At 43.7% G+C, this 17900-nt stretch overlaps 1 protein-coding gene across 1 annotated transcript in view; it reads left to right on the top strand.

Moving 5' to 3' along the window:
* LOC311054319 (protein mono-ADP-ribosyltransferase PARP14-like) overlaps positions 1-17693 on the top strand; it is a gene marked incomplete at its 5' end in the record, with an annotated part of 35737 nt that extends 18044 nt beyond the window's left edge. The window contains 8 exons of the mRNA XM_084070192.1: positions 173-358; positions 979-1182; positions 11957-12075; positions 12209-12447; positions 13039-13310; positions 13616-13752; positions 15405-15579; positions 17263-17693. Of these exons, the coding sequence (XP_083926318.1) occupies positions 173-358; positions 979-1182; positions 11957-12075; positions 12209-12447; positions 13039-13310; positions 13616-13752; positions 15405-15579; positions 17263-17546 (1616 nt within the window). The 3' untranslated portion in view covers positions 17547-17693. The remainder of the gene's footprint in view (positions 1-172; positions 359-978; positions 1183-11956; positions 12076-12208; positions 12448-13038; positions 13311-13615; positions 13753-15404; positions 15580-17262) is intronic.
* Between the last annotated feature and the right edge of the window lie 207 nt (positions 17694-17900).

The raw sequence follows: 17900 nt of genomic DNA, 5'->3' as shown, positions 1-17900 counted from the left end.
AGCCACTGGAAATGCCATTGTAAAATTATACAATATATCTATCTATCTATCTACAGTAAATCCATATAGATGCAGTATATAGATGTGTTTATCTATCAATGATGTAGTATTTCTTCTGAAAATAGCTTCTGTTTATCATTGTGTTTGCCATTCACTTTCTGCCTTTCTGCAGTTAGTTCTCCTAGTCACCAGTCATCATCCATGATACTGACATCAGCCGGATCTCTCCCTAGTCGACACATTCTCCATATCATAGGGCAGAATGATCCTGCCAGGGTCAAAGATGTGGTCTGCCATGTGCTGAAGTACTGTGAAGAACAGAAATTCACCTCCGTCGCCTTCCCTGCCCTTGGAACAGGTCTGTTTACTGCTCTACACTATGCCACGTTGAGGTGACATCATTATCACATTATGCATTCCAATTCCAATTATATAATACAGTATAACATACCCAGCCTTTATTTGACCTTGGTAAGGGGGGTGATAAAAGGAGAGGGTGATTAGCTTGTGCTTATTGGTCAACTGCTGTATAACCCCAAGGGCTGGTAAGGCAGCTGACCAATCAATGCAAGCTAAAGCCATATCTGGCCTAGGGGTTATACAGCACTTTAAGATTAAATTCTATCATAATGTGCAGATTTCATGAATGAGGTTGCATATGTGAGCATTGCTGCTCCATTCATTAACGCTCTCCACATCTTGTTTAGTGGCGGTTTGTGGCCTCATACAGTATGTAGCAGTTGGTGACAGTCATTTTGTGAGTCAAGTTGGCCACAGCCAACCTTGAAAGCAGTGGGGGAATGACGTGCCCATGGCTTTTCAACATGCGTGCCTACTAGATTCACCAATCTTCTAGCAAGGTCCCTGATTGTCTCTCTGTGTGTTCATTGTTCAAAATGTGTTCAGTGTGTCAGATCTGCCTGTTCATCAGTCATCCATATTTGTTAGTCTGTCCATTCACCTGTGTGTCTTTATCAGGTCAGGGAGGTGCCAGTCCCACAGCTGTGGCAGATGCCATGATAGATGCTGTGGTGGAGTTTGTGAGGAAGAAGCACCAGTGTTGTGTCCACACTGTGAAGATCCTGGTTTTCCAGACAGCCATGATGAAGGAATTCCACAACAGCATGAGGAGGAGAGAAGGTCAGGATGTAGCGGAGAAGAACGTCTTGACCAAGATCGTGGGTATGTCACACAAGATGGGTTATTATTGCGAGGCTCTATAGGAGACTAGCTGTCTATTAAGTCACTTTCACAGTTGCACTGTGTAAGCAAACCCCGGCTGATCAAGGATGAATTCTCAAACTGATGATATTGAAAGTTTATTCCATAACACCGTAAGAACTGCATAGGTGGGAAAACAACAGAAAACAAAACATACATTACAATATGGCTGTAATATACTGTAACAAATGCAAATAATATACAACATCAAATTGACAACGAGCCTGTGAGATGCAGAACCTCAGCATAATTGTTTTTAACAAAAAGACAATCTCTTTTAGAGTGCAAACAAGAGAAATAGCAAAAATGAATAAATCTTAATCACAATAAAATGTATTATCCTTTTAAACCATCAATAAAGAAAAGTTACTGTACTGTACTTGTATTCTGTATTTTAGCAAACATGAAATGTGCGTTTTACTCCATGAATTCTGCATTGTAGTTGTGGATTACTGAACTAAATCCACGGTAATTATTTAATTATTTATTCACGCCACTGAGGCCTCCCAAACAGTCCAAGAACAGATCGGCAAAACGACACTCACAGTCACTAATAACTTGGTGAAAATATGCAAAGAATACAACGTAACATCAAAAGTAAACAACACAATGCAGCCTGTAACAAACATACCTTATGCCCTCAGCCAGGTGCTTAAAACAAATAAAACGTTTCGGTTTGAACGCTGAAGAGTTCTTTGTTATTGTTTTCATTCATTCATTGACGTGCCTTCTGCAAAGACGCGCGATCTCAAAACAGTACTACTTCCCACTTCCTTCCCGTTTAGGGCATTTTCAAAATAAAGGCTTTACAAAGACACTAATAAAAAACGAACTCAAAAAGAATTCTTTCAAGCAAACAAAGTAAAGTGTCAGCAAAGGCAAGAATAATAAAACATTACAAGACCAAAATAAGCAGTTAGAGGACCCAAAATAAGTGCATAATATTAAACTTAGGCAAATGTCCACAGCAATGTAAAGTTAATGTCCATAGGCTTGTGTTGTTTAGGTGACCATAGCGCCATCTCCTGGCCAGGAGGTGCATCTGGTGGGCTTTTCTTATGGAAAATAATGCTTAATTCTAGTAACAATTTGTTATACAAGGCAGTGCTTAAATGGTTAGTTACACTCCCACCAAATCAAGAGTGAATTGCAGGACTCTTAAGTAATGCAGAAAACGAAGGATTTCTCACTGGAAATAACATTTAAGCAAGAAATGGGCCATAAATCACACATATGCTCATGCATGAAACAAACAAAGAATGAAAGGATACACTTTGCAGCAACCAGGCATTCAATCGGTCTCTAGCAGCAGGACTAGCTTTTGGACTGGTCGCTCAACTTTGGAAAACTTGTGAAGACGTTCCCCTTTCTTGCCAAGATTCTTGTCTCCAAGACAGATTTTAACTTTCCTCACAAGTCCATCTTGGTCAGTAGTGGCTTCTGAAACTCTACCCAGTCTCCACTCGTTCCTGTGCACATCTTCTCCTTTCATCATTACAATATCTCCAACTTGCAGATTTCTTCTTGGCGTGTGCCAACGTTGTCTGAGAGAGATGTTGGCAAGGTATTCCTTTCGCCATCGGCTCCAGAACTGTTCTACCAGGTGTTGTACATGTCGCCACCTTTTCTTTCCATATATGTCTTCTCTGACAAATTCACCTGGGGGAGGCAAGGCATTGACAGACTTCATGGTCAAGAGATGATTAGGGGTGAGAGGCTCGAGACTATGAGGATCACTGAGGTTGTTAACAGTCAGTGGACGACTGTTGACAATTGCCATAGCTTCATAGAAGAAAGTCCGCAGTGAAGCATCGTTTAGCCTTGCAGAGGAGAGGTTGAGTGTGGACCTTAAAATGCTTCTCACTGTCCTAATCTGTCTCTCCCACACTCCTCCAACATGACTAGAATAAGGTGCGTTCATGCTGAAGTCGCATTGCTTGTCGGCAAGGAATGTAGCTAGCCTGTCAGCATCAACTTCCTTAAGAGCTGCTTTGAGCTCGTTTTTGGCTCCGACAAAGTTGCTTCCTTGGTCACATTTGATCTGACGTACGGCACCACGTATGGCAATGAAACATCGAAGGCCATTTATTAGGGCATCTGTAGACATGTCGTCCAGCATTTCAACGTGAACGGCACGGGAGCTGAAGCAAGTGAAGAGAAGACCGTATCTCTTGTGCTCCTTTCTTCCTTGAGTTGTGAAAAATGGGCCAAAGCAGTCCATACCACAGAAAGTAAAGGGAGGTGAGGGTTCCACACGTTCAGGGGGAAGATCAGCCATCTTTTGCTCTTCCAGTGGCCTCCGGTGCCGTCTGCAGGTGATGCATTGATGAATGAAGGATGCTACTGCCCGGTTGATTCCTGGAATCCAGTAGCCGTTGGACCTGATTTCATTGATGGTAAGACCTTTTCCTTGATGTTTAATTTTTTCGTGGTAATGAGCAATCAACAGATTTGTAATGTGGTGATCTTTGGGGATGATTGCCGGGTGCTTGATGAAGTTGGGAAGAGAGGAGTGACACAGTCTCCTTCCCACCCTGAGGACACCCTCTCTGTCAAGGCAAGCGTCAAGAGAGTACAAAGGGTCATGAGATGGTAGGGGACTGTCTTTATTTAGCAGTTTCAACTCTTCTGGGTAGACGTTTTTCTGCAGGTCTTTGATTATATAGTGTTCTGCTTCTTCTCGTTCCGTTACAGTGGAGAGATAGTTCGATTTGTTCCCTTTGATGCGTCGCAGAATGCGTGCGACAGCTCTAGTAGCCCGTGACCAGGAAGAGAATTTTGACAATCGATCAACAAGACTAAATTGTTCTGTGGCTTTTGTGCTGAGTATCAGAACACTTCTGACTTCTGGATCTCCTATCGTCAAGTCTGGAGTTTCATCTGTTGGCAGCTTCATTTCTTTGTCCCATAAGAACTTAGGTCCAGTAAACCAGATAGATGACAGAAGCTCATTTGGGGTCAAGCCTCTGGAAGCATGGTCAGCAGGATTCTCACTTGTTGGGACGTACCTCCATTGTTGAGATGCTGAGCTGAGCTGAATCTTCTGAACACGATTTGCCACAAAGGTGTGGAATCGTCTAACTTCATTCTTTATGTATCCTAAGACCACTTTGGAATCAGTCCAGAAGAACTCCTCAGTGACATTAGATCCAAACTCCTCCTTGAGCATGTTGCTCATTTTTGCAGAAACAACGGCAGCCGTTAATTCCAATCTTGGAATAGATGTTAACTTGATTGGTGAGACTCTGGATTTTCCTACAACAAGAGAACAGTGAACATCTCCTCTTTCATTTAGGAGTCTCACATATGAGCACTGACCATAGCCTTTCGTGCTTGCGTCCGAGAAATGATGCAGCTCCGTCCTTGAGACCTTTCCAAATCCAACAGGTGAGTAGGTGCGGGCTATGGTAACATTCTGCAAGTTAGCTAGATCACTTCTCCACAGTTCCCATTTTTGACGAAGCTCATCTGTGAGAGGTTCGTCCCAGCCTGTGCCACGTCTACATATCTCCTGAAGAATGATCTTGGCCTTGAGCAGCACTGGCGCTACAAACCCGAGAGGGTCATAAAGAGATGCCACTGTAGACAGAATGCCACGGCGAGTTACAGGCTGCTCCTTAAAGCTGACGTTAAACCTGAAGTGGTCGGACTCAAGATCCCATTGAATCCCGAGAGCTCTCTCCAGTGGTAGATCATCGAACGCGAGGTCCATATCCTTCACATTGATTGCACATTCAGACAGTGGTATACTCTTTAGAACATCTATGTCATTTGACACAAACTTGTGTAGCCGCAGACCACCCATAGCGCAGAGTTCACGTGCTTCTCTTGCCAGATGTACAGCATCTTCAGTGGTTTCGACACTTGTGACCCCGTCGTCTACATAGAAGTCCCTCATAATAAACCGTGAGCCTAGAGGGTAGATGTCACCATTCTCCTTAGCTAGATGCTTCAGCCCATAGTTCGCACACCCAGGAGAAGAGGCTGCACCGAACAGATGTACTCTCATGCGGAACTCGCAAGGTTGTGAGTTAAGGTCTCCTTGCTTCCACCAGAGGAAGCGCAGGTAGTTGCGATCGGCTTTAGACACATGAAATTGGTGAAACATTTTTTCAATGTCGCACATCAAGGCAACGGGGTTTTTTCGAAAGCGGATGAGAACTCCACTCAAGTTGTTCAGCATGTCAGGGCCAGAGAGGAGGTGATCATTCAAGCTGGTTCCCTTGTAACTGGCCGAACAATCAAACACTACACGGAGTTTATCTGGCTTCTTGGTGTGATACACTCCGTGATGAGGTATATACCATTTTTCTCCTTCCCTACCTTCATCGTGCACTTCCTCTGCATCCCCTTTCTCGATCACCTCTTCCATAAACCTCACATAGCGTTCCTTATACGTTTCATCTTTTAGCAGCTTCCTTTTAAGATGACTGAGCCTTACGATAGCAAGATGCTTATTGTCAGGCAGGTGAGGTCTCTCTTTGAAGGGAAGAGGCATCTCATAATGCCCATGGTTGTTCTTCCTTATGCCTCCTTGTAGTTTGTTCAAGAAGACGATGTCCTCCTGGGACACCGTTTTTCTATCTTCGCCAGAGTCTTTGAAATCAGACTCCAATACCTGAATGACATCAGCTGGAGTTACAGGGGGGAGCTCCTTAATGTTTACCCGGTGACAAATGGTGTTGACACTTGGTGATTCATGGCTCGGTGCTAAGCAACCCACAATGCTCCATCCTAGGTCTGTGTGAACAGCATAGGGTTCATCTTCTCCCCCGAGAATCACTTGTTTTGGTGCTAGTGCCCTTGGACAGCTGTAGCCTATCAGGAGGCCAACCTCACAATCCTGCAGAGGTGGAATTTCATCCACGATTGTAGACAGATGCTTCCAGTGTCTAGCCGTCTGACGGTTAGGAATGTGAGTGCGGTTTACTGGGATGCAGTCCTTAGTATAGGCAGGGGGAAGATTGATGACAACGTTGGAGTTGTAGCCTCTTACTCTGAGACCTGAGACTCTTTCACTCATTATGACAACGTCCTTACCAAGCATGGTAGTCAGCTTCAGTCTGACAGGACATGAGTCGGCTTGAAGATCGTTGCTCACATCCTGGTCGATAAAGACCGTATCACTCTGAGTGTCAAGTAATGCATAAACAAGTTTTTCAGTGCCTGGATTGCTCTGTGATGATACCCAGACTGGCACGATCATGGACGTATTTGCTGACGACTTTTCGTGCTCGACATTGAGGGACATAGCAGTAGCCTTTTTCTCGTTGGTGTTACCTTGGCTTGAGATTGGTGCAAGGTTAGTTTTCTTATAGTTGTCATCGTGCAGGTATGTAGGATGTTTTCCTTTGCAGGTGTTACAGGAGTGTCGGTGACGGCAGTCCTTTGAAATGTGGCCAGGTTTCATGCACCCATAACAGAGCTTATTTTCCTTCACGTACTGTCGTCTCTCATCCAATGGCCTGGTGACAAATTCAGTGCAGTCGTGAATCATGTGATTAGTGTCTTGACAAAACAGGCATGGTTTAGCACTTACTTTAGTCGACTCTCGCTCATTGTTCTCTGCAGATGCTTGTGTTTGAAGAACGTTGGCTTTTCCTGTTCTATTGTCTTTAGGATTCCGTTTCTCCCATGTGGGCTCTGAAGCACGAAGAGCACTGAAGGAAGTGATCGGGTTGCAGGCGATCTCTGCTTCCATCGACATGAAGCCTGCAAAGTGTTGAAAAGTTGGGAATTTTTGAGTTTCGTTCAAGGCCTGTGTTACTTGACGGTTCCACCGAGCTGCTGCCCAGTCAGGTAACTTATGCACAAGTTTCTGGTTTTCCTCACAGTCGTTCAATATGTCAAGGCCTTCCACATGAGGCATAGCTTCCTGACATGCATTCAAGAAATCAGTGAAGCCTCTTAAACTTTCAGCATCCTTTGGTTGTATCTTCGGCCATTGTGCAAGCCTTTCTCTGAATGCCCTCTGTATGATAAATGGTTGACCATAACGTTTGTTCAGCTTGTTCCATGCATCCTTATAAGCTTCATCATCGCTTCTAAAGAAGATGCCGTCTAGAGTCTTTCGAGCTGGACCGCCAACATACCTTTTCAAATAGTGCAACTTATCAGCTGAAGAGATAGTCTTTCTGTCAATGAGTGATACAAATGAGGCCTTCCACTCAATGAAATTAATTGGATCACCATTGAATACAGATGGTTCAGGTATTGGGAGCCTGTTCAGGGCAATGCTATCTTGGAAAGCTTGAGCAAGGAAGGATATATCTGTATTTGAAGGTGGAGAGGCTGACATGACATCAGTAGGCTGTCGAATGGAGGAGGATGGATACACAGGTTGCTGTGTTGCTGCCATGAGGTTAGCAGGCTGTTGAATGGGAGATGAAGTTACATGCGATGCTGTCATGACACGTTGAATGGGGGCTGGAGACACAAGTGACGCTGTCATGACATGTTGAATAGGGAAATGAGACACATGTGGTGCTGTCGTAACATGTTGAATGGGGGATGGAGACACATGTGACGCTGTCATGACATGTTGAATGGGGGATGGAGACACATGTGATGCTGTAGTAACATGCTGAATAGGGGATGGAGACACATGTGATGCTGTAGTAGTAACATGCTGAATGGGGGATGCAGACACATGTGATGCTGTAGTAACATGCTGAATGGGGGATGGAGACACATGTGATGCTGTAGTAACATGTTGAATGGGGGATGGAGACACATGTGACGCTGTCATGACATGTTGAATGGGGGATGGAGACACATGTGACGCTGTCATGGCATGTTGAATGGGGAATGGAGACACATGTGACGCAGTAATGCTTGTCTGCTGCTGTTCTTGGGCGTTGGTAGGGCGAATAGTGGCCTCTTGTTCCATTTCTTGAGTGTAGGCCTGTAGTCTTGCTCTTGCTACTCTTATGTCCTTTTGTTCCTCTAGTCTTTTCAGCTCCCGCTTCTGTTGTGCTATACTTTCTGACATTTCATACTCTGCTTCCTTGCCTGCTAATTCAGCTAATGCGTCTGCCCGCTTAGCTGCAATAGTGCTTGAAGAAGACCTACTTGTATTTGTGCTGGACCTTGAAGACCGTCTGCTTGATGCTCGGCTGGACTTGTGTGTCGCAGATGAGGCTGTGGATCCATAGACAGAATGAGCATAGTCTGGCTCAAGTAGCTTACGAAGGCATTGTTTCACATTTTGACTGTCAAAGTCTTCATTGATGCATTTTATCCTCTCATTTATGATCTTCACAATGTCCTTTGTAGCTGCATCACAGACATCAATCTGGCCTCTTGTCTCATTTGATGGAATGATGTGATCTCGTATTTCTAGGTAGATACTTGTGACATCATCCCTTGCCTTAATAAGTATATCAACAAGTGCTGTAAGTTCACTCGCAGGAATGTCTGTTTTTAGCTGTTTTCTTGCTTTGCAAATCTGCACCTTCCATTGTTCGAATAACTGGATGATTCTTTTTTCCTTTTTCTGGGCCTCATCTTTGATAAATGCAGACATCTTCTCTGTGGGAATTCGTCGGCGGTCAGAGCGGCGAAGCCTTTCCTCTTCCGCTTCATCCTCATGAAGGGTCTCCTCTTCAATGAACGCTGGATTCCCTTGAAGACCAGTGTGTTGAAGCTCCTCCTCTTCCGTTACCTCACTATGAGGGGGCTCCATCCGTTGGTCTGGGTTTTCAGATGTTTCCATTTTATTTATAGGAGAACCGCAGTCTTCAGAGACGTTGTGGGATCGATGAGGTGAAACTCTACCGTCATCAGACATCGTGGGATGACGCTCTTGTTGCTGTCATTAGACAGGAAGGGTCAAGTTCTTACTGTAAGCAAACCCCGGCTGATCAAGGATGAATTCTCAAACTGATGATATTGAAAGTTTATTCCATAACACCGTAAGAACTGCATAGGTGGGAAAACAACAGAAAACAAAACATACATTACAATATGGCTGTAATATACTGTAACAAATGCAAATAATATACAACATCAAATTGACAACGAGCCTGTGAGATGCAGAACCTCAGCATAATTGTTTTTAACAAAAAGACAATCTCTTTTAGAGTGCAAACAAGAGAAATAGCAAAAATGAATAAATCTTAATCACAATAAAATGTATTATCCTTTTAAACCATCAATAAAGAAAAGTTACTGTACTGTACTTGTATTCTGTATTTTAGCAAACATGAAATGTGCGTTTTACTCCATGAATTCTGCATTGTAGTTGTGGATTACTGAACTAAATCCACGGTAATTATTTAATTATTTATTCACGCCACTGAGGCCTCCCAAACAGTCCAAGAACAGATCGGCAAAACGACACTCACAGTCACTAATAACTTGGTGAAAATATGCAAAGAATACAACGTAACATCAAAAGTAAACAACACAATGCAGCCTGTAACAAACATACCTTATGCCCTCAGCCAGGTGCTTAAAACAAATAAAACGTTTCGGTTTGAACGCTGAAGAGTTCTTTGTTATTGTTTTCATTCATTCATTGACGTGCCTTCTGCAAAGACGCGCGATCTCAAAACAGTACTACTTCCCACTTCCTTCCCGTTTAGGGCATTTTCAAAATAAAGGCTTTACAAAGACACTAATAAAAAACGAACTCAAAAAGAATTCTTTCAAGCAAACAAAGTAAAGTGTCAGCAAAGGCAAGAATAATAAAACATTACAAGACCAAAATAAGCAGTTAGAGGACCCAAAATAAGTGCATAATATTAAACTTAGGCAAATGTCCACAGCAATGTAAAGTTAATGTCCATAGGCTTGTGTTGTTTAGGTGACCATAGCGCCATCTCCTGGCCAGGAGGTGCATCTGGTGGGCTTTTCTTATGGAAAATAATGCTTAATTCTAGTAACAATTTGTTATACAAGGCAGTGCTTAAATGGTTAGTTACACACTGTATTATGTAACGCAACATTCCGGCTCAGTAGGATGGGACATGCAACAGACTTTATGCTGGCAGAACCCTTGACTTAAGTCCTCTGTATGTGTGAATGGACATGGTGATTGAATGTCCGGTGAATTTACATTTAGCGAGTGGACTTGTTGATGACGCTTCTATTTTCAAGGAGAGCAGAGCCTCCCCTCCTCCCGAGTGCATTTCGCCTTTCCGACGTTGACGAACCCTATACCTAACCCTAACCGCACGCGGAAGCCACTAGTCGGAGTGGTGAGATGTCGGAATGGAGAGTGAACACCCCTCCTCCCGAGGTGTTTGGAGAGAGAGGCAGTTAATTGAAAAACAGTTCATTCTGCTTTTTATTAGCGTTTGAGTTGGAAATATTCACCAATCCAACTTGCATGATCAACGGCTCATAATCGAAACAAAACACAAAAAACAACTCTTAATTAATAAGAAAGAAAAAAAAGCTACATCTGCACTTTGCATTTGATCCTTGCATCTCCCTCAGGCTGTGCCTTTGTTATATTTAAGTGGAAGTAGCTAATGTGTGTGTCTACTACCCAGACTCCGGCCCTCACCTTATCAAACAGGCTATTTACCTTCATGTGTGAACGCATCTGAAACGGACATTCTCCTGTTGCTTCATGTGTGAAAGGCCAACACCGGACAACCTGATTCCCTGGACATTTTCCAGTGTTCATACTGTATGAGAAAGGGGCTTTAGAGAAGTCTGTGTGCCTGTGTTTATTGAGCTAATCTTGCAAACCACTGGACTGATTGCCAACACAACAGTGCGGTTACATGGACAATATTTATTCATTCAGAATTAACTCATTTCAAACAGAGATTCATACCCAACTGTTTACATGGAACCTGAATAAAAGTATCCCTCGTGACCTAAAGCATTCATTTGGAATTTAACTTTTGACATGCGCAAAGTGGTTTCCGCCTACGCCCGGGCATGGACCAGGGGCCGCCCGGCTCCACTACCCGGGGCGGAGCTTCCCCTGGTGGGCATGGGGTGGAAGCAATAGCCCCCTTGTGCGTCCGTGGCGGAGGTTTGTCTGCCTTAGGCAGGCCGGGAAACAACGCACCGACTCCTGCCAGGCAGCATTGTATGCGGTGCGAGCCCGCGTTCGCTTGTTATCGCCGTTTTAATGCGAAAGTAGCAGATCTACAAATTCAGACCAGTTTATTTTTTTGTATTGGTACCAGACACGGTAAAACTTAGGCTAGCCTACTACTTGTCACATTTCTCATGTAGGCTACCTTAATTTTATTTAAACAAAAAACGTTTCATCTGACTGAATAGATTCTTTTGATTATAAGTTCCCGTTTCATGTCAAGGACAGGTAAAGATTGTTCCTCCATCACAGGATCAGATCCTCGGAGCGTCCGGGGCAAGCCTGGGCTTAACCATTACAATAAGCTTATTAAATGATGCTATAGAATATGAATCATTAATTGTATCCCGCAGGAGCGAGGGCTTCTCAGCACCAACCGTGACTTATGCAGTCTTTGAATTAAAGTTCTACTGCATACAATATTTTATATTAAACATAATACAAATTCGAGATTTGATAGGTAATTTTTGGCCAATTCTGACAGCACTACTAAGCGCGGACATGTGCAAAAGCACATCCAAACCCGAATGAAAATGAATTCGGGTCAGACTGGAATGGAATATTCTATTCCAATTGAGGTGTTTACATGAGCATTTCTATTCTGAATGAATTCATTAATTCCGAATAAAACCGTCCATGTAACCGCAGCCACTGTGTTCTGCTTAAATGTCTCTTCAGATAAGTTTACTTCATTCTTTATGGGATCCAATGAGGCACGTCCCACCAGCAACAACGTGACGTTGGAACGAGAGGAGTTTGAGCCTGCAGTATTTCACCTGTGTGCTGAAAGCTCCCAGGTAAAAACATAAAAATGCAGACCATTTAGCAACAGATTGTGGTGGTACTGGGCAGCTCCTGCTTGTGAGTGTGAAGCAGGACCTCAGTTGACCTCCCGTGATTTCATATGTATATCCTAACCCCCACCTGTAGGCTCTGAGTCTGGCTAAGAAGAAGATTGAGGAGCTGATAGTGGCTGAGCAGAACAAGAGAACCATCACTGACCCCTTTATAAGTCATCTCTCAAAGGGGGATATGGACCAGCTCCGTGCCCTGCAGAGGAAGTTGACCGTCAGTATCCATCTGAAGAGGGTGCAGGGCAAGGAAGAGGAGGCCTGCATTCACCTGGAGGGGCTTACCAGAGACGTCTTTTCAGCAGAGTCAGCTATAAAGTCAGACCAACGCTTACCTATTTAACCCCTTTAGCCCTATTTATTACTTTGCCTATTCAAAAATAGCTTATCTACAAGATCTGCTTTTGAAAACTCATGACAAATCATGAAAAAGCTTTTTAAAGTTTTTCAAAGAATGTGAACGCAAAAGTGACGCCAGGGTTAATGTGGTCGACTGACACTTGTCCACAGTCAGGGCCATAGACAGGGCCATTTGAGACATTCTTGACAGTTAGGTCCCAGTGTGCCCCCATCCTCACCCAACCCTGAGAAAGTCCTTCCTTTTCTCCCCTAATCAACGTGTCATCACTAAGAATGGACCATTTGGCTTAAACATCCAAAGCAATAGAGGACACTTTCAAAGTAATTCATTCTCAGGTCCTATGAACTGGTGTAAACACTGCTTACTGTTGTATGATCTGTGTAATATTATGCACATACTAAATTGTACTCCTATAAAATCGTCAAATCACACTGGGATTCCGCTTTTTTCAGAATGTATCTAGAATTTTAAGTTTTGTAAAAGAAAATAAGTATTTTCTTGTGAAATCTTTAAAAATGTTAAATTGAGTTTGTTGCCCATTTTGTCAGGGACCTGATCCTGAATGTAGAGAGGACAGAACATCGCAGACAGAAGGCTATCCTGACAAGTGAACTGGTTAAGTGGCAATACCAAGACCAGCAGACTGGGCCAACACCCTTCGACATATTTACCAACTACGACCTTGAGGAGGCACTAGGGAGCAACCAAAGCTTAAAAATAAAAATCAACAATCAAGACTATACTGCTGATGTGCAGCGCAGGAAAGCAACTGAAACCCAAGGACAGGGATGCATTGAATTAATCAGAAAAGAGAAGAAAGGTAAGCAAATATAATATTTAAATACATAATTTAAATTATGTAATGTTTAACCAGAGGACACACTTGTTTTCACACCCTGGGCTTAGAAGAGTGGTTACATTTGGGGGAAAAAAAAGAATAAACTACAACACACTGACCAATTATTAATTAATTAATTTGTAGGACACTTTTTTGTATCTAATTGTACATTCCTAACCCTAACCCTCAGAACGAGCTGTCCAGGACTTGAATAATATTCCAATTCTTGTTTAAGTTGTGAAACTAATTCCAAATACTTCTATAAACTATTGAACACATTTTTGCAGGTGAGATCGCTCTGCCTGCAAATTGGGAAAACTTGACAGGCTCACTACTTACTGTTCCTGTAAGACAGGGGTCCAAGGAATACAACGATGTGGAGAGAGAATGCACAAAGACTGGACTCAACCTGACAATCATCAGCGTATGTTCACACCTGACTAACGATCAGATCATATAAATTGTGTTATTATAATACCACACAAATGCAACACATTAAATGTTGTTATGCTGTGTTCACACTGGCAGCTACAAAAGATACTAAGCGACGGAGCATATCTGTAGCCGAGTCACTGTTGAAGTATTGATTTAACCTATTAAGACCTGAGTCCGATTCTACAAATGTCTTCTAAAAACAGTTTTCTTAAAAAAACGTATGTTGCTATATCAGTGGTTCCCAAACTTTTTCCTGTCAAGGACCCCCAACATTATATGTATTTGGCCGCTGTTCCAGGGACCCCCAGAAGCAAAGATTTGAGTAAAACAATTTTGCTTTAAAAAGATATTTATTCAAATATTTTTCTAAAACAGCAGATCTACAAGCTCACAGCGTGGCACGAAGTGACACACCATGAGCTGGTATATCTGCTATTTTTGAATAGCCAAAGTATAAAATAATAGTTAAAGTGGTTAAAATCTAAAATGACACAGATGCTTTGCTGGTCTTAACACATTTAGACTCATGTTTAGACTCAAAGATTCATGTTGCTATGTACTGTATATGTCACAGGGAAATTGGCCTTCCAGGGAAATTGAAAGAGGAGCGCTCGCTTTTAGGCGCGGGGCTTCGGCGCGAGGTGGGGCTTTTCGAGACAGGGTTTTTTACGCGAGGCTCGCGAGGAGGCGGAGGAGGCGCGAGCCGGGCTTTGATACAAGGCGGCGCGAGGAGGCGCGAGGCGGGGCGACCTGGCTTTTGTTGTTCCCCCCCACATAGCAACCAGGAAGCTACGCTAGGGGAACGCTGAACAAGCGTTCACACGCACACGTGATAATAGTTATTGTCCATGACGGAGGCGCGCCGACTCAGCAGAGCTTGGGTGCATTTCTCCTTTCCGACATGTCGCCTTTCCGACGTTGACGAACCCTATACCTAACCCTAACCGCACGCGGAAGCAACTAGTCGGAGTGGTGAGATGTCGGAATGGAGAGTGAACACCGCAGAGCTTGAGGCCGAGGGGGCCCGCACTCGCGCCTCCAGTGCCCGCGCAGACTGGCCGAAGGTCTGCTAGTCGAATCAGCGCCGTCCGAGTTGTGAACCGATAGGGGGAGAATAGATCTTTTCATGGGTTACAGTCTATGGTTACTATCCAGTGTCCACGACGACACACATGTGTGCGTGTGTGCGTGTGCATGTGTGCGCATGCACACACACACACACACACACAAGCGTGCGCACACATGCACACGCACACACGCATGTGCATGCATTGGCTTGCATTCATTGCCCTCTAGTGTTGGTTATACAGAATTGCCTGGGTGGGTGGTAAAAACAAGCGCTCCTTTTTCAATTTCCCTGGAATGCCAATTTCCCTGTAACATATACAATACAACAACAACTACACCAAAAGGGGTTCCCGGATTGAAAGGTATAGTTATGTATTGGTGTTCCAGGTCAAATGGGTATGGGTTAAAGCATGTGTCTGACGAGCGAAAAGAAAATAATGACACATTATGCTACAGTGATTATGAGCTCTTGGTCTATAAGATAGCCTGGGAATTGTATTTTCGTGATAGGTGCTTAATCCTGACCATATCATGTTATTTGTGTGTATGTAAACAAAACCATTGTGTTAACAGATTGAACGTGTCCAAAACGAGACACTGTGGCAGATCTACCAACTGATGAAGAAGAGGCTGGAGGAGAAGAACCAACATAAGAACAATGAGATGCTGCTCTTCCATGGAACCACCGCCAAATCCATTGATCTCATCAACTCTCAGGGCTTCAACCATAGCTACGCAGGGGCACATGGTAAACTTTGCTTTTGTCTTCACAGCAGGGCTGTTGCTTGTCCACTTCCCTTTTTGCCTTCAGCCACTAAACAGCAATATTGCCATTTGCCTATCAGGTTTATCCTACCCACATTGAATAGCGATTATTCTAGTAGGGAAACCAAACATCTACCACTAACCCAAAAGGGAATCCTTCCTCGCCAATGGAGATAACAGGCTTCTGGGCTACAGGCAGGGCCACTCTGCAACATTAGTGGGAGTGATAAATAGACCTAAATACATAGACACTAGACCTTAGGGTTGTATGTCACAGTTGCCACCATATTGTCAGGGGACACTTGACTATGAATTGGGCTTATGAACTGGGTTTTAACTGCATTGAAAATACTAGACCGGAGCCCGTTGGGAACAATGCAAGTTAGAAATGCATCCCCGCCCGGTTATGCAATACCTGTTGTACTAGTCAGTCTGTCTGTCTGTGTCCCTTTTATGCCCACATATGGAGTTCTGTGTCAGGCATGCCCAAATATGGAGTCTAGGCCAGTCTATTGATGACATCAGCGGTTCCGGACAACTGGATCTCCATATACAGTATGACTAAATGTGGGCATATCGTCTGTCGCCTATCTGAACGACTCGACGAAAAGGGTTAGGGTTTGAAAAGTGAACTAAATCACCGCCCATCCATTAACAAAACACTTAGATGAGGTGCTGGAGGCGAATAATACCAGGGTGAACAAAAAAAAGAAAGCTGCAGCTGACAGATTTGGACAGCGACGTCACGGGCCCTTAGAAGGTGGGGGCTTTCGGTGGATGCATGCACGCGCGCATTTTCGTTTTTTGGGCGGATTTTGTTATTTATTTTCCGTTTTTTGGTTACTTTATTTGGGTTTTAGGGTTAGGTTAGGGTTATGTTATTTAATTCTTATTATTATTATTTTTTTTGCAAAAAGTGGGGGGTATGAAATCACGGATCTGTGAGAGTGAGGGTGTTGTGTCGTACGCACAGTGAATGGCCGTGACGCCCCTGGATTTGGATGTGATGGCAGTGCCATCATAGCCTGGTAAACCCTCCCTCCGGAAATCTCATTTCCATTTGATTTCAGGAGTGAGTCTGGCCTGATCGCCCATTCTGCAATATTGGCTGTGGGCTGGAGTTGGGCGGGAGTAATACCGTTGACTGACAACCCCTTCAGCCAATGATCGTTTTCCCCCTTCAGCCAATCAGCAGACCTCCAGACTAATGTGACGCAACGGGACTTTTGAGACGGCCATGCCCAAAATAGGTTGCCTTATTCGGATACATGTGTGTCATGTGTGTCAATCACAGAACGATGTGCGACGACGCTGATAGGCTCGTCTGTTTGGCGTACACAGCCAATATTGCAGAATGGGCGATCATGCCAGACTCACTCCTGAAATCAAATGGAAATGAGATTTCCGGAGGGAGGGTTTACCAGGCTAGTGCCATCATGGCACATTAAAATATAATTGAATATATCATAATATAATTGATATAATTATATATAATTGATTTCTCATAATTGCTAGTTAATGGCTTTATATTTTTACTATACATAATTATTTATCCAGGTGCATTATAGAACAACGTGTAAATACACTTACTGTATGTTTTTATATTGATAATGATACAAAAAAGTCTACCATTGATTTATGCTAGGATACTCTGTTATTTCTTCAGGTGCATTGATTGGCAATGGCTCTTACTTCGCCGTGGACCCCGTGTACTCTGCACGTTACTATGCCAAGGCTGACACCAGTGGGATGCGTCGCATGTACCTAGCCAGGGTTCTGGTTGGAGACTTCACACAAGGAGCAAGTGGCATGATTGTACCTCCTCAAAAAGGCACTGGGAACACTGCAGACCTTTATGACAGTGTCACCAACAATCTAGCCAGTCCAACAATGTTTGTTGTTTTCGCTGATACACAAGCATACCCAGAGTATCTTATCACATTTAAATGAATCCCAGTGGTTGTTAGCGTACTTAGCAGTAGTGTTGGGTGGGGTAAGCAATTGATTGGTGGTGGAGAGGTAAGGTGCAAGTGTTTGATGTTCTAGGTCTGGCTCCTGTTTCAGACCTTACATTTGTATTATTATTTGAAGGAGAGTACACAGTCTAATCTATCTTGTATTTGTAAGATTTATACCGGGAGGACGTAGTGCCTCCGTCCTACTCCTCCTGTTCAACACCCCCCCTGTGACAGGTGTCCCCCCCCCCCCCTCCCCCCAGCCCATTGGAGTCGCTAACACAGCTTCCCTCTCCTGAACACGGACAGTGTGTTGGTATAGAACGTGATGGATTCAAACCCCCTAGAC

The sequence above is a fragment of the Gymnoscopelus microlampas genome, assembly GCF_963454915.1.
Source record: "Gymnoscopelus microlampas genome assembly, chromosome: 10".
Classification (NCBI taxonomy): domain Eukaryota; kingdom Metazoa; phylum Chordata; class Actinopteri; order Myctophiformes; family Myctophidae; genus Gymnoscopelus; species Gymnoscopelus microlampas.
This window is presented reverse-complemented; position numbering and strand designations above follow the sequence as displayed.